Source organism: Mobula hypostoma, unplaced genomic scaffold (genome assembly GCF_963921235.1).
Source record: "Mobula hypostoma unplaced genomic scaffold, sMobHyp1.1 scaffold_36, whole genome shotgun sequence".
Taxonomy (NCBI): domain Eukaryota; kingdom Metazoa; phylum Chordata; class Chondrichthyes; order Myliobatiformes; family Myliobatidae; genus Mobula; species Mobula hypostoma.
This window is the reverse complement of record NW_026948187.1, coordinates 5869782-5892809: the sequence shown is the minus strand read 5'-3', so window position 1 is coordinate 5892809 and position 23028 is coordinate 5869782. Positions and strand designations below refer to the sequence as shown.

The window sequence follows — 23028 nt, the reverse complement described above, 5'->3', positions numbered from 1 at the left end:
CGGGGTCAGACACGGAGTAAATCTCCCTCCGCACCGTCCCATCACACATTCCCGGGGTCAGACACGGAGTGAATCTCCCCCCGCACCGTCCCATCACACACTCCCGGGGTCATACACGGAGGGAAGCTCCCTCCGCACCGTTCCATTACACACCCTGGGGGTCAGATCTGTGATGGGAGATTTACTCTCTCTCTAGCCGTGCGATTCTGCGATCAGACGATGTAGATTGATCTTCACAGTGTTTCTGACCCCGTGATGGAGTGATGGGGCGTTGCTCAGGGCGCTTCACTCTGTGTCTGACCACTGAAGTGTGTCATGCGAGGATGCGGTGGGAGATTCACTCTGTGTCTGAAACCGGGAGTAGTTATGGAAAAGTGCGGAGGGAGCTTCTCTGTGTTTGACCCAGGCAGTGTCTGATGGGACGGTGGGGAGCGTGATTCACTCTGTGTCTGACCACGGGAATGTGTGATCTGAAGGCGTGCAGGAAGATTCTCTCTGTGTCTGTCCCCGTGAGTGTGTGATAGGACTGTGTGGAGGGAAACTTACTCTGTGTCTGACCCTGGGACTGTGTGGTGGCCGGTGTGGTGGGAATTTCACTCAGTCTGACACCGGGAGTGTGTAATGGAATTATGGGAGGCAGGGTTTGAAGGTCGGTGATCATTGTGGGCCGATGGGCCTGTATTGTGCTGTACTATTCTATCTACATACCTCATTCTCTCTCTCTCTCAAAAAACAAATTGCTTTTTTCAGAGTATGCAGTCTTCAACAAGGACAATGGACATGCTCTATTGAAATTTACACGGAACCAGCGCAGGCTGACCGGTATCTGCGGTTTGACGCTCATCTCCAATTAGAAAATAAGTCGGCGATTACCAGTTTTTCACATAAGTCTTGAAAGCGTGTGCCTACACTGACTGGGCCTACATCAAACTACTACCTCTTATTTATCACTCATTAATGTACCTATTCCGCTTCAATTTCGCAGATCTCTACTGCTCCCTCCCTCTCTCTCCCTAATTCTTTCTATCTAATTTCCCCCCAGCACTGAGTTTTCTCTTTCAGTCTCCCCACCTTCTCTACCCCACTCTCTTTCTTCCCTCTCTCTCCCGCTCACACTGAGCTTTCACCTGACGGAAATGTGACAGGATCGTTTCCAGGAAAGGTGCCGCCGGCTCAACATCTGGGATCGGTTACATTCCCCACAGTAAGTAAGGGCGGAGGCGACAGGAGAAGCGGGGTTTGGAAAGGAGTGGGGAGGGGCGGTTGGCTGAAATGGTGGTGGTGTGCGTGGCGATGTGCTGGAGCGGCTCTGTGTGTGTGTGTGTGTGTGTGTGTGTGTGTGTGTGTGTGTGTGAGAGAGAGAGAGAGAGAGAGAGAGAGGGAGAGAGCGAAAGAGAGAGGGAGGGAGGAAGAGAAAGAGAGAGAGAGAGAGACTTTGCATCCGCAGAACAATCACTCCCGGTCTCAGACACAGAGTGATGCTCCTTCCACATCTTCCCATGTCACACACCCATGGTGAGACACAGAGGGAGCCTCCTTTCACACCGTTCCATCACACACTCCCTGGTTCAGTCACAGAGTGAAACTCCCACTACTCGGACCCATCACAGATTCCCGCCGTCAGAAGCAAGGCATACTCACTCCACACTATCCCATCACACACTCCTGGGAGTCAGACACAGAGTGAATCTCCTTCCACATGGTCCAAACACACACCCGTGGTCAGACACAGAGAGAATCTCCCTCCACAATGTCCCATCACACAGTCCCAGGGTCAGACACAGAGTGAATCTCACTCCACACCGTCCCATCACACACTCCCGGGGTCAGACACAGAGTGAATCTCCCTCCACACCGTCCCACCACACACTCCCGGGGTCAGACACAGATTGAATCTCCCTCCACACCGTCCCATCACACACTCCCGGGGTCAGACCCAGAGTGAAGCTCCCTCCACACCGTCCCATCACACACTTCCGGGTTGAGACACGGAGTGAATCTCCCTCCACACCGTCCCATCACACACTCCCGGGGTCAGACACAGAGTGAATCTCCCTCCACACCGTCCCATCACACACTCCCGGGGTCAGACACAGAGTGAAGCTCCCTCCACACCGTCCCATCACACACTTCCGGGTTCAGACACGGAGTGAATCTCCCTCCGCACCGTCCCATCACACACTCCCGGGGTCAGACACAGAGTGAATCCCCCTCCACACCGTCCCATCACACACTCCCGGGGTCAGACACAGAGTAAATCTCCCTCCGCACCTCCCATCACACACTCCCGGGTTCAGACACGGAGTGAATCTCCCTCCGCACCGTCCCATCACACACTCCCGGGGTCAGACACAGAGTGAATCCCCCTCCACACCGTCCCATCACACACTCCCGGGGTCAGACACAGAGTGAATCTCCCTCCGCACCTCCCATCACACACTCCCGGGGTCAGACACAGAGTGAAGCTCCCTCTACACCGTCCCATCACACTCTTCCGGGTTCAGACACGGAGTGAATCTCCCTCCGCACCGTCCCATCACACACTCCCGGGGTCAGACACAGAGTGAAGCTCCCTCCACACCGTCCCATCACATACTTCCAGGTTCAGACACGGAGGGAAGCTCCATCCGCACCGTCCCATCACACATTCCCGGGGTCAGACACGGAGTGAATCTCCCTCCGCACCGTCCCATCACACATTCCCGGGGTCAGACACGGAGTGAATCTCCCCCCGCACCGTCCCATCACACACTCCTGGGGTCATACACGGAGGGAAGCTCCCTCCGCACCGTTCCATTACACACCCTGGGGGTCAGATCTGTGATGGGAGATTTACTCTGTGTCTAGCCGTGCGATTCTGCGATCAGACGATGTAGATTGATCTTCACAGTGTTTCTGACCCCGTGATGGAGTGATGGGGTGTTGCTCAGGGCGCTTCACTCTGTCTCTGACCACTGAAGTGTGTCATGCGAGGATGCGGTGGGAGATTCACTCTGTGTCTGAAACCGGGAGTAGTTATGGAAAAGTGCGGAGGGAGCTTCTCTGTGTTTGACCCAGGCAGTGTCTGACGGGACGGTGGGGAGCGTGATTCACTCTGTGTCTGACCACGGGAATGTGTGATCTGAAGGCGTGCAGGAAGATTCTCTCTGTGTCTGTCCCCGTGAGTGTGTGATAGGACTGTGTGGAGGGAAACTTACTCTCTGTCTGACCCTGGGACTGTGTGGTGGCCGGTGTGGTGGGAATTTCACTCAGTCTGACACCGGGAGTGTGTAATGGAATTATGGGAGGTTGGGTTTGAGGGTCGGTGATCATTGTGGGCCGATGGGCCTGTACTGTACTATCCTATTCTATCTACATACCTCATTCTCTCTCTCTCTCTCTCTCTCTCTCTCTCTCTCTCTCTCTCTCTCTCTCTCTCTCTCAAATCTACACCAAATTTGCACCAGAAGAATCCGCTAAAAAACAGCTTTTTTTTTAGTGTATGTAGTGTTTAAGAAAGAAAATGGACATGTGGCTATTGAAGTTTACACGGAACCAGCGCAGGCTGTGCGGTATCTGCGGTTTAATGCTCATCTCCAATTAGAAAATAAGTCGGCGTTTATCAGTTTTTCAGAGAAGTCTTGAAAGCGTGTGCCTGCACTGACTGAGCCTACATCAATTCATTATCTCTCTATCTATCACCCATGAATGTATCTCACCCGCTTCAGCATCTGTCTCATTTCCCCCATCACTGAACCTTCTATTTCTGTCGCAGCACCCTCTCTACAGCACTGTGTCTCACCCCGGGAGTGTTTGTTCTGCGGCTGCAAAGTCTCTCTCTCTCCCTCTCCCCCCCCACCTCTCACACACAGACACACACACACACACACACACACACACACACACACACACATATATATACATACACTCAGCACACACTCAGTCAGTGCAGGCATACGCTTTCAAGACTTCTCTGAAAAACTGATAACCGCCGACTTATTTTCTAATTGCAGATGAGCATCAAACCGCAGATACCGCCCAGCCTTCGCTGGATTCGTGTAAACTTCAATAGCCACATGTCCATATTATTTGTTAAACACTGCATAGTCTAAAAACGGCAATCTGTTTTTTTAGCGAATTCTGCTGGTGTAAATTTGGTATAGATTTGAGAGAGAGAGAAAGAGAGAGAGTGAGAGCGAGAGAGAGAGAGGAGAGAGAGACAGGGGGCAATAGAGAGAGAGGTAGATGGATAGAATAGCAGAGCACAGTACAGGCCCTTCGGCCTACAATGCTCTGCCGACCCTCAAACCCTGCCTCCCATATAAACCCCCACCTTAAGTTACTCCATGTACCTGTCTGGTCGTCTCGTAAATATCAGTATGACGCAGGCTGTGCATCCCAACCACTCTCTGAGTGAAAAACCTTCCTACCCCTTACCTTAATGCCATGTCCTCTTGTATTGAGCAGTGGTAACCTGGGGAAGAGGCGCTGGCTATACACGCTATATATTCCTCTACATATCTTGTATAATTCTATCAAGTCTCCTCTCATCCTCCATCTCTCCAAAGAGTAAAACCCTAGCTCCCTTAATCCCTGATCATAATCCATACCTGGTAAATCTCCTCTGTACCCTTTCCAATGTTTCCACATTCTTCCTATAGTGAAGCGAACAGAACTGGACACAGTATTCCAAGTGTGGCCTCACCAGAGTTTTATGGAGCTGCAACATTACCTCCCGACATTAAACTCTATCCCTCGACTTATGAAAGCTAACACACATAAGCTTTCTTAACTACCCTATCCACCTGTGAAGCAACTTTCAGGGATCTGGGGACTTGTACATCTGTCACTTCTCAGCCCACTTCTGCATCCAATCAATGTCTCTCTGTAATCCTGGACAATCCTCTACACTATCCACAACACCACCAACCTTTCTGTCGTCCGCAAACTTGCCAACCCACCCTTCTTCCCCAACATCCGACGTTAATATAAATCACGAAAAGTAGTTGTCCCAGAACCGACCCCTGTCGGACACCACTAGTGACAACTCCACAAACCGAATGTATTCCCTCTACCGCGACAATCTGCCTTCAGCAGGCAAGCCGATTCTGAATCCACCTGGCCAAACCTCCCTAGATACCATGCCTTCTGACTTTCTAAAAAAGGCAACCGTGTGGAACTTTGTCAAATGCCTTACTAAAATCCATGTAATCACATCCACTGTACTACCCTCATCTATATAGCTGGTCACCACCTCAAATAACTCTATCAGGTTTGTTAGACACGATCTTCCCTTCACAAAGCCATGTTGACTCTCCCTGATCAGATCACGATTCTCTAAATGCCCAGAGATCCTATCTTTAAGAATCTTTTCCGACAGTTTTCCTACACAGACATAAGTTTCACTGGTCTATAATGACCCGGACTATCCCGACTACGTTTTTTGAACAATGGACAACATTCGCCTCCCTCCAACTCTCCGGTACCATTCCCGTAGACAACGAGGACATAAAGGTCCTCGCCAAATGCTCAGCAATCTCTCCCCTCGGCTCCTGGAGCAGCCTGGTGTTTATTCCGTCAGGCCCCGGGGACTTATCTGTCCTAATGTATTTTAGTACCTCCAACACCTGCTCTCCCTTAATATCAACATGCTCCAGAACATCAACCTCACTCATATTGTCCTCGCCGTCATCAGGTTCCCTCTTATCGGTGAATACCGAAGAGAAGTATCCAATGAGGACCTCGCTCACTTCCACAACGTCCAGGCTCATCTTCCCACCTTTAACTCGTACCGGTCCTACCTTCACTCATGTCATCCTTTTGTTCTTCACATAATTGATGAATGCCTTGGGGCTTTCCTTCACTCGGTTTTCTTTTCCTTACCTTTCCTACTCATCAAGACCTCTCATGCCCCTTCTTGCTCTTATCAGCCGCCCCTTTCTTGCTACCCTTTATTACCCAATTGAGCCATCTGATCCTTGCTTCCTAAACCCCATGTATGCTGCCTTCACCTGACTGGATTTTCCACCTCACTTGTCACTCATGTTTCCTTCACCCTACCATTCTTTATCTCTCTCACCGGGACAAATGTATCTCTAAAATCCTGCAAGAGATCCCTAAACATCGACCATACATCTGGAGTACATTTCCCTGCAAATACATCATAGCAATTCACACCCGCCAGTTCTAGCCCTATAGCCTCATAATTTGTCCTTCTCCAGTCAAGTTTTTTTTGTATCTGTCCACTCAGATTCTATCCTTTTCCATGATAATGCTAAAGGCCAGGGAACTGTGGTCATCCACTGTACGCCCGATGCTCACCCACTGAGAGATCTCTGACATGACCCGGTTCGCAATCTAATAATGGATCTAGTATGGCATTCCCCGCCAAGCCGGCCTGTCTACATACTGTGACAGGAATCCGTCCTAACACACTAAACAAACTCTGCCCCGTTCAGACCGTTGGAACTAATCAGGTGCAAATCAGCATTAGGGAAGTTAAAGTCACCCATGATAACAACCCTGTTATTTTTGCACCTTTCCAAAATCTGCCTCCCAATCTGCTCCCCGGTATCTCTGCTGCTACGAGTGGGCCTATAGAATACCCCCAGTAGAGTAACTGCTCCAATCCTGTTCCTGATTTCCACCGATACTGACTGAAAAGAGGATCCTGCACATTACCTACCCTTTCTGAGACAGTAATAATTTCCCTGACCAGTAATGTAAAACTTCCTCCCCTTCCCCCACCCTCTCTATTCATTTTAAAGCCCTGAACTCCAGGAATATAGAGAATCCATTACTGCCCTGGTAAAGCCAGGTCTCTGTAATGATAACTACATCATAATTCCATCTATGTATCCAGCTATAGAGTGTATACATGGATACATACATAGAGGGTATTCCGTGTATAAAGGGTCCGAATCCCCAGCGATGAGCAGAGCAGTGGGAGAGAACGACGATCAAACCAGGATCCAAACACGGGTGGAGAGATGTCGAGCCGGAGAATAGGGCCCTGCATCAGTGACACATATCCCTCCGTCTTTCACTCCTTCTTCGCTCGTTGCATCCCTCAATAATCCCCTTCCTCCACTCATTTCCCCATCCCTTCTCTTTCTATTTCCCTCTAACGTCCCTGCCCTGTATCCCTCCCCCCTCTCTGTAACATTCCCTCTCATCCCTCTCATTCTCTCCGTCCCCTCCATGTCCCATTCTCTCTCTCCCTTTCTTTCCCCCGTCGGCACTCCCTGTGTTTTCTCCCTCTCTCCCGTAATTTCTCTTCAAATATCCCACGCGTTTACCCCCACGTTGTACCCATTCTCTCCTATATCTGACCCACCCCGGTCTTTCTCACCGCTCCTCCTTTTCTGTCCCCTGTCACCCAATTCTCTATCCCCGATCTCCCCAACCTTCTCTCTTTCTACCCTCCCCCTCTTTCTCTACACTCTAACAACTCCTCCCCGCGTCGCTCTCAGCTCTCGAGAATACCCGCTCTCACACCCTTAATCTTCGTCCTGGCCGGCACTTCCTCCCCAAGCGCTCGGCCTCTCTCTTTATAGGCCTTTGTTTGGTGTTTGCTGGTGTCGGTCTGACTCCCTGTCATAACTGGCTTCCTCTGACGACGGTTGCCTCCCCTTTCTGAGAGAGGACAGAGGACCCTCGACAGGATGGACGACAGCGAGACTTACATGAATGTGAATTTCACAAAAACGGACTCACGGTTTCCTTCCCGAGGTGAGTGGGGCAGAGAGACGGAGGGAGGGAGCTTCACTCTGTGCCTGATCCCGGGAGTATGTGATGGGACGGTGTGGAGGGAGCTTCACTCTGTGTCTGACCCTGGGATATTGTACCGGAACTGTCTGTGGGAGTTTCACTTCATGTCTCACACCAGGAGTGTGTGATGGGGCGATGTGGAGGAAGATTCACAGTGTGTCTCATCCCGGGAGTATGTGTGATGGGACGGTGTGGAGGGAGATTCACACTGTGTCTGACCCCGGGAGTGTGTCATTGGACGGTCTGTCGGATCATCATTCTATATTCTACCCCGGGAGTGTGTGATGGCACGGTGTAGAGGGGCATTCACTCTGTGTCTGACCCCAGGAGTGTGTGATGAGACGGTGTAGAGGGGCATTCACTCTGTGTGTCTGACCCCGGGAGTGTGTGATGGGACGGTGCGGAGGGAGATTCACTCTGTGTCCGATCCCGTGATTGTGTGATGAGGCGGTGTGGAGGGAGATTCACTATGTGTCTGAAATTGGGAGGGTGCAATTTGACGGCCTGGTAGAGGCTTCACACTCTGTTTGACCCCGGGAGTGTGTGATGGGACGGTGTGGAGTTCTGTTCATTCTTTGTCTTACCCAGGGAGTGTGTGATGGGACGGTGCGGAGGGAGATTCACTCTGTGTCTGACCCCGGGAGTGTGTGATGGGACGGTGCGGAGGGAGATTCACTCTGTGTCCGATCCCCTGATTGTGTGATGAGACAGTGTGGAGGGAGATTCACTCTGTGTCTGACCCCGGGAGTGTGTGATGGGACGGTGTGGAGGGAGATTCACTCTGTGTCTGACCCCCGGGGGGGGGGGTGTAATGGGATGGTGTGGAGAGAGATTCACTCTGTGTCTGACCCTGGGAGTGTCTGATGGGGCGGTGTGGAGGGAGATTCACTCTCTGTCTGACCCCGGGAGCGTGTGATGGGACGGTGTGGAGGGAGATTCACTCTGTGTCTGACCCCGGGAGTGTGTGATGGGACGGTGTGGAGGGAGATTCACTCTGTGTCTGACCCTGGGAGTGTCTGATGGGGCGGTGTGGAGGGAGATTCACTCTGTGTCTGACCCCGGGAGCGTGTGATGGGACGGTGTGGAGGGAGATTCACTCTGTGTCTGACCCTTGGAGTGTGTGATGGGACGGTGTGGACGGAGATTCACTGTGTGTCTGACCCCGGGAGTGTGTGATGGGACGGTATGGAGGGAGATTCACTCTGTGTGTCTGACCCCGGGAGTGTGTGATGGGACGGTGTGGAGGGAGATTCACTCTGTGTCTGACCCCGGGAGTGTGTGATGGAACGTTGCGGAGGGAGATTCAATCTGTGTCTGACCCCTGGAGTGTGTGATAGGGCGGTGTGGAGGGAGCTTCACTCTCTCTCTGATCTTGGGTGTTTGTGATGGGATGGTGCAGAGGGAGCGTTACTCTGTGTCTGATCCCTGGAATGTATGATGGGATTTTTGGAGGGTGATTTACACTGTGTATGACCCCGGGAGAGTGTGATAGGAAGAGACGTGGAGGGAGCTCTCTCTATGTCTTATCCCGGGGATGGTGTGATGGAACAGTATGGAGAGAGCTTCACTCTGTGTCTGACCTCGGGAGTTCCTGTTAGGACGGTGTGCAGCGATATGGACTCTGTGTCTGACCCCGGGTGGGTGTAATCGTACGGCCTGGTAGAAGGTTCTCTCTGAGTCTGACCCCGAGATTGTGTGATTGGACGGTGTGGAGGGAGCTTCACTCTGTGTCTGAACACGGGAGTGAGTGATGGGACGGTGTGGAGGGAGCTTCACTATGTATCTGACGTCGGGTGTGTGTGATGGGACGGTGAGTAAGTAGCTTCACACTGTGCCAAGTTCCGGGAGTGCAGATGGGAATGCGAGGAGAGAGATTCACTCTGCATCTGATCTCGGGAGTGTCTGATGGGATCGTGTGGATGGAGATTCGCTCTATCTCTGACACCGAGAGTGTGTGATGGGACGGTGTGGAGGGAGCTCGCTCTGTTTCTTGCCACTGGAGTTCGTGACGGGACGGTGTGGAAAGAGCTTCACACTGTGTCTGATCCCGGAAGTGTATGATGCGACGGTGTGGAGGGAGATTCACTCTGTGTGTGACCACGGGATTGTGTGAATTCATTCTGTGGAGGAGGACTATGTGTCTGATCCAGCGAGTGCGTGATGGGACGGTGTGGAGGGAGCTTCACTTTGTTTCTGAGCCATGGAGTTTGTATTGACCGTCTGTGGGAGCTTCACTATGTGGCTGATACCGGGATTGTGTGATTGGACGGTGTGGAAGGGTATTCATTATGTATCGGACCCCGGGTGTGTGTGAATAGACGGTGAGGATGTGTCTGACTCCGGGAGTGTGAGATGGGACTGTATGTGCGAGATTCACTCTCTGCCTGATCCCTGAGTGCGTGCTCGGAATGTGTGGAGGGAGCTTCACTCTGTGTCTGATCCGGTGAGTGTGTGATGAGACGGCTTGAAGGGAGACTCACTCTGTGTGTCTGACCCCGGCAGCGTGTGATGGGACGGCTTGGAGGGATCTTCTGTCTGTGTCTGACCCCAGGAGTGTGTGATGGGACGATGTGAAGGGAGATTCACTCTCGGTCTGTCCCAGGGAGTGTGTGATGGGAAGGTGAGGAGGGAGATGGACCTTGCGTCTGACCCCGGGAGTGTGTGATAGGTTGGTGTGGAGAGATTTCACTCTGTGTTTGACCCTCACTGTTCTGTCCGCAGCTGAACGTGATGTATCGTACGCTGAAATTAATTTCAAGACGGTCTCTAAGCCCCGGATCCGGACAGATCGAGGTCAGTTTAATGTTTCTTGGTTGATCCTGTTTGGCTGATGTTTCCACTCTGTCGAGACATCTCAGGGTAAGCGCACAGTTAACCCTTGTGATTCCGTGTTTGAGAATCACACGGAGGGAACGAGTCAGAGATATGACGAAGGGTGCCCGACGTGATGCGCCGTGGGAGGAGAGGAATCTAGGGAGGTCCCGGGGATGGGGTGAGTAGCGTGTGCTTTGGGACCGATCGGCAGGTACAGATGGCTTAGCATGAGCCGTGTGGAGGTAGGGGCAATGAGGCGGTAGCGCTGTGGGGCGGGGGTGGTGGAGATGAGTTAGCACCGTGTCAGTGTGGTGAGGAGGGACACAGTGGGAGAGAAAGTGAGGAGGGAGCGCGGTATAAAACCTTAACCACTCTCTCCCTTTTCTAACCCCACTCGCTTTTCCCTTTTTCCCGTTCTCTGACCTCGCTCCCCTTCTCTCACCTCGTCTCCTCTCTCCCGTCACTCCCTACACTGCTTCCCCTACTGTCTCCCACCGTCCCGTTCTCTTCGTCCTCTCTCATTGCCTATCCTCTCTCCCGTCTTTCCTTTATCACAGTCAACGTCTCTACCACTCCCGGACTCCCGGTCTCCCCCTCGCACTCTCTCTCTTTCTCTTTCTCTGCTCACTCTCACCACCCCTTCCCTTATCGTCGCCCACTCCGCTCACATTTTTCCCATTCGTTCTTCCCACTTCTCTCCGCCCCTAATTTGCCGCTCAGCTCCCCTCCACCACTGCTCCTCCTGTCTATCCACCCCTGTCTCTCGCTCTCCGCCGCTCTCCCCCCTCGCTCTTTCCCCTCTCTCTGAATTTATCTTGTTCTCTCTTCCCCAGCCCACTCCCACTCTTCTACACACCCTCCCTCTGTCTTCTCTTTACACTCTCTTTCATCTCTCACACCTCTCACTCCGCTCTCCCCGACATCCTCTCCCCCCTCTCCCTCTCTCCCACCCTCGCCCTTTTCTCTCTCCGTTCTGTCTCCCCATTTTTCTTTCGCATTCCCCTGCCCAATTCCCACACGCGCTCTCCCCTCTCTGTCCATCGTTATGTACTTCTCTCTGTCCATCGCTCCCCCTTTCTGCCTCCAGGTGTCCCTCCTCTCCCGCGCACTTCTCCCTCACCCGCTCTCTCTCGCTGGCTCAGCCCTACTCTTCCCCTTACTTATTCCACTCTGTATTCCCTCACCTCCTCTCACCCCCGTCTCTCCCCGACGCCCTCCCTATTCTCTACCGCTCTCACTCTCTGCGTTATAAGACCATAAGACAAAGGAGCAGAAATCGGCCGTTCGGCCCATTATCCTGTTCCGCCATTTTCACGTGAGCTGATCCATTCTCCCTTTTAGTCCCACTCCCCTCGTCTTCTTACGGTAACCTTTGGTGCCCTGGCTACTCAGATACCTATCAATCTCTGCCTTAACTGCACCAATGACTTGGCCTCCACTGCCGCCCGTGGCAACAAATTCCATAGATTCACCACCCTCTGGCTAAAGAAAAAAAAAATCTTCGCATCTCTGTTCTGAATGGGCGCCCCTCAATCCTTAAGTCATGCCCTCTAGTACTAGACTCCCCCATCACGGGACACAACTTTGCCACATCCACTCTGTCCATGGTTTTCAATATTCGAAATGTTTATACGAGTTCTCCCTGCATTCTTCTAAACTCCAAGGAATACCGTCCATGAGCGGACAAACGTTCCTCATATGTTAACCTGCTCATTCTCAGAATCATTCTAGTGAACCTTTTCTTAACCCCCTCCAACGTCAGCACATCCTTTCTTAAATAAGGAGCCCAAAACTGCCCACAGTCCTCAAAGTTTGGTCTGACCAGTGCCTTATAGAGACTCAACATCATATCCGTGCTTCTATTCTCTACTCCTCTAGAAAAGAAATCCAACATTCCGTTTCCCTTCTTCACCACCTTTAAGCTTTAACAGCGCTCCAGATCTCTGAGGAGCTGCATCTCGGTGCACCTGGCGCAGATGTGGCCATCAGGGAGGTTGGAGGTCTCCCAGGATTCCCACATCTGACAGCCTGAGCAAAGCACTAACCCTGCAGACATGCTATCTAATTCTCCAGGAATGAAACAAGAAACAATGAGTCTACCCACCCACTTATCTCGCCAAACACACAAACTTTTTAAACCGTTAGTTGCGTGATCCCTGCTGTGCCTATGTCTGTCCGGGCCAAATCTTCAAGGGGGAAAAAAAGAGTTAGTGTTCGCTGTCGTCTGTTCCCGATACCGCCTAAGCCCGTTGAGCCAAAACCCTACACTCTGCTACCACTCACTCTGCTGCCCGCCCCTACCGCTGCCCACTGTATAGGGTGGTCTCTTTTTTTTTAACTCTCCGCGTGTCCTGACTACGTCACGCCCCTGAGCAGTATCGTCCTTCTTGCACACGAAGATGTTTATTTAATATCATCTTTCAGAATTCAGCTCTCACGCCGCTCGTCTTGTCCCGATCCAAAAGACAGCCGTTGGAAGTACCGTTTTTTTTTTAAACTCTGACTGTCCGACTCTCTTTTCCAGACGGTCTGAACTCCACCTACTCAGAGCTGTACTTTCGGAAAGAGGAACCCCGCATCGATGAGGACGAAGATCCTCCCATTGCCTCGGGACCCGGCGGGCTGCCAACCACTGCACAAACAGGTCAGAGTTCGCAGAAATGACGTCTTTTTGGAGGGGTCACGTGTCATACACTCAAATGTCCAAGTATCCAATGCATCTGCTTCGACCACGTTCTCTGTCGGCTCATTCCACAGACTGACCACCATCTGGATAACAAATGGTTGTCACTCGGCTCTCCAAAAACATCCCTTTCCCGTCTCACGTTAGACCTGTGCGCTCTGGTCCTCGATTCTCCAGGTCTAGGTAAAATAACTGTAGGCATTCACCGCTCGAGGTGTGCCACAGGGATCAGTGCTGGGTCCGTTGTCATTTGTCATCTATATCAATGATCTGGATGATAATGTGGTTAATTGGATCAGCAAATTTGCTGATGATAAAAAGATTGGAGGTGTAGTAGACAGTGAGGAAGGTTTTCAGAGCCTGCAGAGGGACTTGGACCAGCTGGAAAAATGGGCTGAAAAATGGCAGATTGAGTTTAATACAGACAAGTGTGCACGTTGGAAGGACAAACCAAGGCAGAACATACAGGGTTAACGGTAAGGCACTGAGGCGTGCAGTAGAACAGAGGGATCTGGGAATACAGATACAAAATTCCCTAAAAGTGGAGTCACAAGTAGATAGGGTCGTAAAGAGAGCTTTTGGTACATTGGCCTTTATTAATCAAAGTATTGAATATAAGAACTGGAATGTTATGATGAGGTTGTATAAGGCATTGGTGAGGCCGAATCTGGAGTATTGTGTTCAGTTTTGGTCACCAAATTACAGGAAGGATATAAATAAGGTTGAAAGAGTGCAGAGAAGGTTTACAAAGAAGTTGCCAGGACTTGAGAAACTCAGTTATAGAGAAAACTTGAATAAGTTAGTACTTTATTCCCTGGAGCGTAGAAGAATGAGGAGAGATTTGATAGATGTATATAAAATTATGATGGGTATAGATAGAATGAATGCAAGCAGGCTTTTTCCACTGAGGCAAGGGGAGAAAAAAACACAGGGCATGGGTTAAGGGTGAGGGGGGGGGAGTTTAAAGGGAACATTGGGAGGGGGTTTCCTCACACAGAGAGTGGTGGGAGTATGGATTGAGCTGCCAGACGATGTGGTAAATGCGGGTTCTTTTTTAACATTTAAGAATAAATTGGACAGATACATGGATGGGAGGTGCATGGAGGGATATGGTCCGTGTGCGGGTCAGAGGGACTAGTCAGAAAATGGTTCGGCACAGCCAAGAAGGGCCAAAAGGCCTGTTTCTGTGCTGTAGTTTCTATGGTTTCTATGATTTCTATGGTTTTATACGTCTCTGTAAGGTCACCCCTACGCTCCAAGAAATAAAGAACCAACCTGCCTGACCTCTCACCATATCTCACTCCCCCGAGTCCAACGTTTCCGTGAACCTTCCAGCCCTCTGGCGTTTCCGATATCCCGGCGACTGCAACGTGACCTCCCGACTCCTGTACCATCATCCTCCACAGTAGCGCATCATCTGAGACTTTGTTAAAATCTAGTTATATTACATATACTGTCCGTGCCTGTTCTGTCATTCCCTATCAAAATCGCCCGACATCTCTCCCTGCGTCTCAGACCAGCCAGTATCTCTCTCCCTCCTCTATCTTCCACCACCCCCGCCCACCACGCCGAGCTCTCCTCTCCGTCCCTCTACCGCCCCGCCAGTAGCCCATTCCACACACTCAACACTCTCTGTGTTAAAAACTTACCAGTGACAGCTCCTCTGAACTTACTGCCAAGCACCTCAAAACTATGCCCTCGCGTGCGTGCGAAACAATCAGTGGAAAAATCCTCTGACTATCCAGACGATGAATGCCTCTCATTATCTTATACGTCTCTCTCAAGTCACCTCTCATCCTCCGTCGCTCCAAGGATAAAAGGCCGAGTTTACTCAACCTATCCTCATGAGGCATTCTCTCCATTCCAGGCAAAATCCTTATAATTCTCTCTCCTGCCCCCCACCCCCCCCCTTCTCTTACCCTGTCTCCTCTTTCATTCTATATCCTCTCTCGGTCTCTCCGCTCCTCTATCACCCTGTCCCTCTCTCAAACTCTTTCTCCTACTGTCTTCCACTGTCCCCTTACCTGCGCCCTTACAGCTCATTGTTATCCGTTCCCGAACACCATCTGTTCCCCCCACCTCTCCCTGTCCCTAACTTTGCCGCTCATCACCCCTCTACGTCGTTCCTTCCTCCATATCCCCCTGCCCGACGCTCTCCTCCTCGCTCTTTCCCATCTCTCAAATGATCTTCTCTCTCTTTCCCATGCCTCTTCCACTGTTCTCCACACACTCTCCTTTCTCAATCACCTTCTGTTTCGTTCTATCTCGCACATTTCACTCCCTTCTCTCTGTTCTCATCTTTCTGCACTCTCATCCTCTGCCTCTCACTGTCTCTCCCCTTTCTCACCTAGTTCTCTTTCCCCACTGCTCTCTCATTTTCCCGCCCATTGCCCCATCGCCCTCTCCCCATCCCTGTCCTTCGCTTTCACCGTCTTTCCTCACTCTCCCCATTCTCCCAAACCATTTGCCTCCCTGTGTCTCAGCCCCTGTCTCACGCTCGGTTCACCCTCTCTCTTTCTCATGTCGCTTCACTCTCCGCGAATCTCTCTCCAATTTCCTACCCCTGCCTCATTCTCTCCCTAATCTGCCTGCCCGACTCTCTCTACCAGCCGGCCTGACCTCCACCTACTCGGAGCTGAACTTTCGGAAAGAGGAACCCCTCATCGTTCCTCCCATTGCCTCGGGACCCAAAGGGATGTCAAATACTGCGCTGACAGGTCAAAGTTCACAGTAGTGACGCCATTCTGAGAAGCGTCAGGTGTTATTCGCCCAATACTTTCAAATTTCTAATTCATCTGTCTCCAGCACTTCTCTGGGAGCTCATTCCACCTCCTGTCTGTGACGTATATAAATGATCCGGATGAGATTGTAGATGGGTGCGTTGGTGAGTTGTACATGATGCGAAGATGGGTGGTCTTGTGGATCATGTTGAAAACTGGCAACAGAATTCAAAGCGACATGGATCAGTCACAGATACAGTTGGGGAAATGGCAGAGTGTAGCCCGTCATGTATCCAATGTGTGAAAAAGGGAAAAAGCGGGCAGAGAATAATAAAACTATGAAAAATTAATGAACTCTGAATAGTCCATATTCAGTCGGTGCTACAGAAAGCAAAACAAAAAAAAAATATTGACATTCATTGCGAGAGGTATGGAATGGAGGAACAATTAGAGATCTGTGTGCAGTTTCGGCTCCTGAAATATACTGACATAAGACAGCGTTCAGAGAAGATTCACGAGAATGATTCCCGGAATGAAGGGGTTGCTGTATGAGGAACATCTGACAGCTCTTGGGCTGTATTCCCCGGAGTTGAGGAGAATGAGGGGTGATCGCATAGAAAAGTTCTGAATGTTGAAAAGCCTCAACAGATTAGATGTGGCAATGTTTGTTCTCATGGTAAGGGATTCTAGGACAAGAGGGCACGATTTCAGGATGGAAGGACGTCCTTTTAGAACTGAGATGCGGAGAAATTGCTTCAGTCATAGGTTGTAACCTGTTGAATTTGTTGCCGCCAGCAGCTGTGGAAGCCAAGTCATTGGGTGCATTTAAGACAGCGATAGATAGGTTCTTGGTAAGCCAGCGTTTGAAAGGGTATTGGGAGTATGCAGGGGAGTGGGGATGACTGGAAGAAATAGACCAACCCATGATTGAATGGCCAAGTAGACTAGATAGGAAGAATGGTCTATTTCTGTTCCTATATCTTATGGTCTCATGGCCGAGTGGTCTCTCCACAGGTGCGCATGATCAGGAGTCGAAACTGAAGATCGGAAATAGACCGATCCGTCTGATCTGCCTACTCTGCCTGGTCACGTCCGCCCTGATCGTGACAGTGATCGGACTCTCGATCCATGGTGAGTGGAACGGTCTTCGGGTGAAGTCAGACAATAAATAAAGAGAGTGGAATAAATTGTTATTGTAAAACACCACAGTGACACCGACACGGCCCTTACCGTAACACCGATTACAAACTATCACCATAACACGGACACACCTCGAACAATGATAAAGACACGGCCTTAACCATAACACAGTCAAGACTCATCGTTCGGTAGCGTCACGTATCACGGTAAACGATAAACATCCTTCACCATCTCTTTCAGTATCACAGATTCGTCAGTCTAAGATCACCTCCGACCGAAACTACTATGAGTTAAACTCAACACTTCAATCTAAAATATCTGAGATTTCACACCTGAATCTCTCCCAGAGAACCTGTCTCAAAAATCTTTCTACGCTCAACTCTGATCTCTCCGTTATTAAACGAATGCACACTGATCTGCGTCACGAGTTCAACGAGATGGAAACGAAGTACAACGCTGTGAACGAAACCAAGACTCAAATCTGTGAATTGTTAACCAGCCGAAGAGGTGAGGCATCATCCCCCTCTTCAACCCGCTCCTCATCACAGAACAGGCATAGAGAGCTGAAGCGTCAAGCTATGCTTGACATCGGGAGTGTGTGAAGAGACGGTATGGAGGGAGATTCACTCTGTGTTTGACCGGTGAGTGTGTGATGGTGCTGCGTGGAGGAAGTTTCACTTCATCACTGAGCCCAGGAGAGTGTGACGGGACGTTGTGGAGGTAGATTCACTCTGTGTCTGACCACTGGATTGTGAGACCCAATATTACATCTTCACTCTGTGTCTCTGTCAGGGAATCTCTGATATGACGGTATGGCTGCAGCTTCATTCTGTGTCTGAAAGCCGGATTGTGTGATCGGACAGGGACAAGAGAGCTTCACCCCATGCCTGACCTCTGAATGGCGTTGCTGCACCGTGAACAGAGAGTTTCTCTCTGAATCCGGGAGTGTGTGAGGATTGTGTGATTGGATTTTTGGAGGGAATGTGACCCAGTGAGTTTGCCATTGGAGGATGTGGGTGGAACTTCGCTTTATGTGTGAACAGAGGGGGTGTGATGGGACGGTTGAGAGAGAGCTTCACTCTGTGACTCACCAGGGAGTGTTTGACTGGACGTAAAGAGGGTGATTCAAACTGCGTTAGACTCGGGGGTGTGGAACAGGACCGTGTGGAGGGAGCTTCACTCTGTATCTAACCACGGGAGTGTGTGATGGGACGTAAGCAGGTAGATTCAGTTGGTGTTAGACTCGGGTGTGTGTGATGGGACCCTCAGAAGTCAGCTTCCCTCTGTGTTTCACAATTTACGCTGTAGTGTGTTGAGGAACTGTAGAGGGAGAATCACTCTCCCTCTGACATTTGTCGTGCGTGCTGAGGGAGTTTCTTTCCGTGTCTGATCGCTGCAGTGTGTGATACGGTGATGGAGAGAGAGAGATTCACACTGTATCTGACCAAGGTTGTGTGTGATGGGTCTCTCTGAAGTGATCGAAATTCTGTTCTCTGAACTAGGTAGTGTGTGAGGGGCGGTGAAGAGGGAGCTTCACTCTGTGTCCGACCGCTGCAGAGTGTAATGGGACGGAGACTCACTTTGCGGCTGACCCGAGAGTGCGTGATGGGACGGTGTCGAGACAGATCCACTCTGTGTCTGACCCCTGGAGAGTGTGATGGGACGGAGTGGAAGGAGACTCACTCTGTGTCTGACCCGAGAGTGTGTGATGGGACGGTGTCGAGACAGATCCACTCTGTGTCTGACCCCTGGAGAGTGTGATGGGACGGAGTGGAAGGAGACTCACTCTGTGTCTGACCCGAGAGTGTGTGATGGGACGGTGTGGAGGGAGATACACTCCGTGCCTGACCCCGTGAGTGTGTGATGGGATGGTGTGGAGGGAGATTCACTCCGTGTCTGACCCCGTGAGTGTGTGATGGGATGGTGTGGAGGGAGATTCACTCCGTGTCTGACCCCGGGAGTGTGTGATGGGACGGTGTGTAGGGAGATTCACTCTGTGTCTGACCCCGGGAGTGTGTGATGTGACGGTGTGGAGGGAGATTCACTCTGTGCCTGACCCCTGGAGTGTGTGATGGGACGGTGTGGAGAGAGATTCACTGTGTGTCTGACCCCGGGAGTGTGTGATGGGACGGTGGGTATGGAGATTCACTCTGTGTGTCTGACCCCGGGAGTGTGTGATGGGACGGTGTGGAGGGAGATTCACTCTGTGTCTGACCCCGGGAGTGTGTGATGGGACGGTGTGGAGGGAGATACACTCCGTGTCTGACCCCGTGAGTGTGTGATGGGATGGTGTGGAGGGAGATTCACTCCGTGTCTGACCCCGGGAGTGTGTGATGGGACGGAGTGGAGGGAGTCTGACTCTGTGTCTGACTCCGAAAGTGTGTGATGGGATGGTGTGGAGCGAGATTCACTCTGTGTCTGACCCCGGGAGTGTGTAATCGGACGTTTTGGAGGGAACTTCACTCTGTGTCTGACCCCGGGAGTGTGTGATAGGACGATAAGGTGGGAGATTAACTTTTTCTGATCGCAGCCGGTGCAAAGGGATTTATGGACGGAGATTCACGGTTTCTTGTTCCTGAGTTGCAGAGCAAACGTGTCCACAGTACTGGACCGAAAATGAAGGCCGGTGTTATTTCATATCCACGTCCGTTAAATCTTATGATGCAGCGATGGAGCATTGTTCAGAATTTGATGGAAAGCTCCTCGAAATAAATTCATACAAGGAACAGGTATGCCTTACCGTGAGAAGAGAAATCCCGGGGTGAGACGAACAGTGGAGCTTCGTACAGACTGTCCCATCACATACTCCCCGGGATAGACACAGAGAGCAGCTCACTCCACACCGTCCCATCACAAACTCCCCGGGATAGACACAGAGAGCGACTCACTCCACACCGTCCCATCACGCACTGCCTGGGATAGACACAGACAGAAGCTCCCTCCACACCGTACCATCACACAGTCCCCGGGATAGACACAGAGAGAAGCTCCCTCCACACCGTCCCATCACACACTCCCTGGATAGACACAGAGAGAAGCTCTCTCCACACCGTCCCATCACCCACTTCTGGGATAGACACAGAGAGAAGCTCCCTCCACACCGTCCCATCACACACTCCCTGGATAGACACAGAGAGATACTCCCTCCGCACCGTCCCATCACCCACTTCTGGGATAGACACAGAGAGATACTCCCTCCACACCGTCCCATCACAAACTCCAGGGGTCAGGCACAGAATGAATCTCCCTTGACACCGTCCCATCACACACTCCAGGGGTCAGACACAGAGTGAAGCTCCCTCCACACTATCCCATCACACATTCCCGGGAGCTGACGCTGGGTGATTCCCTCTCTGTACCGTCCCTTCACATGGACAGGCATTCAGAGAGTCTGGTTCGAAACATTAATTGACGGGATTTAATTTCACAGAATTTTGTTTCCAATGCTGTCTCTTCATACACAACATACTGGATTGGAAAATGCGCAGACGGGTGAGCTTTGGAAAGTTGCCGGTCTGTGGTGGGAGAGTGGGTCAGTGGTACTAGTTTGGAGACGGACATATGGCCGTGGGGTAAGAGTCGGGCAGTGGGATTGGTTTCAGAAAGACATAGGGTTGTGGGGAGAGTGGGTGAGTGGGATTACTTTGTTGGATGATGCAGGGTGTCAGCAGAGGGCGGGGCAGTGGAATTAATTTCGGAACTGACCCGGTGCTGTTGGGTAGTGCACTGTAGTGGGATTCGTACGGCTTTGTACTCGGGACTCTGGGGAGAGCGCGGGAACATGAGATTAGTTTAGAGATTGACAATGGGCTGTGGGGAGTGCGCGGATTAGTGGGATTAGATGGGGACCGTCTCCAGTTGTCTGCTGGATCTGTTTTGTTTCTGTTGAAATTGTCTACCACCCTCTTTGATAGGACTGTGGCCTCTAATCTTCTGTACAAGATGTTAAGCAGACCGCCGACCTGCGGTAAGTGCAGCTCGGACACATGGAGTTACAGTTGTGGCAGGGAACACAGATTCATCTGCGAGAAGTCTGCACACTTATACCGGGATATTCCTGAACAGATCAACGATCTCTGTCATCAGCCTGTCGGGCCGGCTTCAATCATGTGATTACACCCCACGTCTTCCCATCCAATCTACCCCACTCTCACTGACCCATCCTTCCATCACCTCCCACTCTCTCTTCCCCTCCCTCCTACCACATTCTCCTCATCTACTCGCATCCCCTATTCTCCCCACTACCTCCCTCTCCCCATCTAGAACACTCTTCACCCCTCCCTGTCCGGCCCTCCCATTCTCCCCCCATTTACTCCCCCTTTCTACTCCTCTTCTCTTTTTCCCCTTGTTCTCTCCAACTCATTCCCGTTCTCCCTCTTCATCTCCTCCTCGGACCCCATTCACTGCCTCTCCTCTCTCGGTTCCCTCCAGCCGTTCTCACCTCAATTCTCGGCACTATGGTTCTCAATTCCCGAACCCAGGGGGGAAAAGACTGTGCACATTCATCCTTTCTGTGCCTCTCCTGGCTTGATACCTACGCCCCAAAGAACAAAGCCCCATCCTTCTTATCTTCTCTCCGTAACTCAGACCCTGGAGTCCCGGCAGCATCCTCGTAAATCTCCCTCTGCGCTCTTTCCAGCTCAGTGGCATCTTTCCTACAGCAGCGCGACCAGAACTGAACACCGAACTCCCAGAGCGGCCTCACCGACCTTTTGTACAACCACAACGTGGCTTCAGTGCGGTGCAAAGATATAAAATTCACGACAATTGGGAAAATTAATAAATACTGCAAAAAAGGTGAATACCGAGGGAGTGTTTAAGTGTTCAGGGAGCGTTCGCAATCTGATGGCGGAGGGAAGTAACTGTTTGTAAATTGTTGAGTTTCCCGGCTCCTGTACCCGCTCCCTGATGGTACCGATGAGCACAGGGCAGAGGCGGGAGAGGACCCTCGCTGATGGATGCGGTCTTCCCGAGACATTCCTTTTTCAACATGTCCTCGATGGAGGAGAGGGTTGTGCCCGTGATGGAGCTGGCTGAGTCTAGAACCTTCTATGGTCCATGGCGACCCTCTGCGTTGCAGCCCCCACACCAGGCGACCATGCGACAAGCCAGAATGATCGACACCGTACATCCCTAGAAATGTGCGAGTCCGGTTTTGCTGTTAAACCCACTATCTTTATTAGTAACTCATTATAATATAGTAATTTTAACAAGATAAACAGAAGTTAACGGTGTTATGTGTAGATATGTGTGTGAATATAACTATTGAGCCTGGGGGCGGGCGGGGGAGGGCTTATTGTCTTGAGACGGTAAAGTGGGAATGTTCAGTGATCTACGAAATAGATTACGGGAGACAGAAATTTGTAATCCAGGGTAAGACGTAGAGGAAAGGTAAGTGCAAAATATTCCACAGGGTTCACACTGTTAAAACGAGATAACAGTGGCCTTATGTCTTGTCTGAAGTTTAATTTCAAAAGCGCATCCGAATTATCACCGAAAGTCACCTTTCACGGGAATATCGTCTTCCAGAGGTTATCACACAGCAGACCCAGGCAAGGGCTACAAAAGCGGTTCCACAGGATACTCCAAATCCACTCCTATGGATTGTACGAAGTGACAGTCACACATTCGTTGTGCATTGAGTGCCGATGTTTAAAACACCCTTCTGGGCACAGGAGATTTCCAAGCCTCAGCTGCGACAAGCTGAAGATACCGGCTTCTCCAGTCTCTCTCTCTCTCTCTCTCTCTCTCTCTCTCTCACTGTGTTTAATCTGCACAAACCACGGCAGCCAGTGACTGACGTCATAGTCCCGCCTCCCTCAGGCGCTCTTAAAGCGACAGTCCACAGTAAACGAAACCTACGGATTCGGAACAACACCGACCTACCACACACGCCCGGGGTCAGATACAGGGTGAATATCA

The 23028-nt window shown here is 51.1% G+C and overlaps 1 protein-coding gene across 1 annotated transcript; it reads left to right on the top strand.

The window, feature by feature from the left end:
• The first annotated feature begins 1094 nt into the window (after nucleotides 1-1094).
• LOC134341681 (oxidized low-density lipoprotein receptor 1-like) lies at nucleotides 1095-21264 on the top strand. The gene is made up of 9 exons (XM_063039606.1): nucleotides 1095-1204; nucleotides 7514-7710; nucleotides 10471-10542; nucleotides 13088-13207; nucleotides 16981-17097; nucleotides 17347-17613; nucleotides 19693-19835; nucleotides 20537-20598; nucleotides 21021-21264. Exons 2-9 carry the CDS (start codon nucleotides 7644-7646, stop codon nucleotides 21217-21219), a joined length of 1047 nt encoding a protein of 348 aa, XP_062895676.1. The 5' UTR covers nucleotides 1095-1204; nucleotides 7514-7643; the 3' UTR covers nucleotides 21220-21264.
• Nucleotides 21265-23028: the final 1764 nt, after the last annotated feature.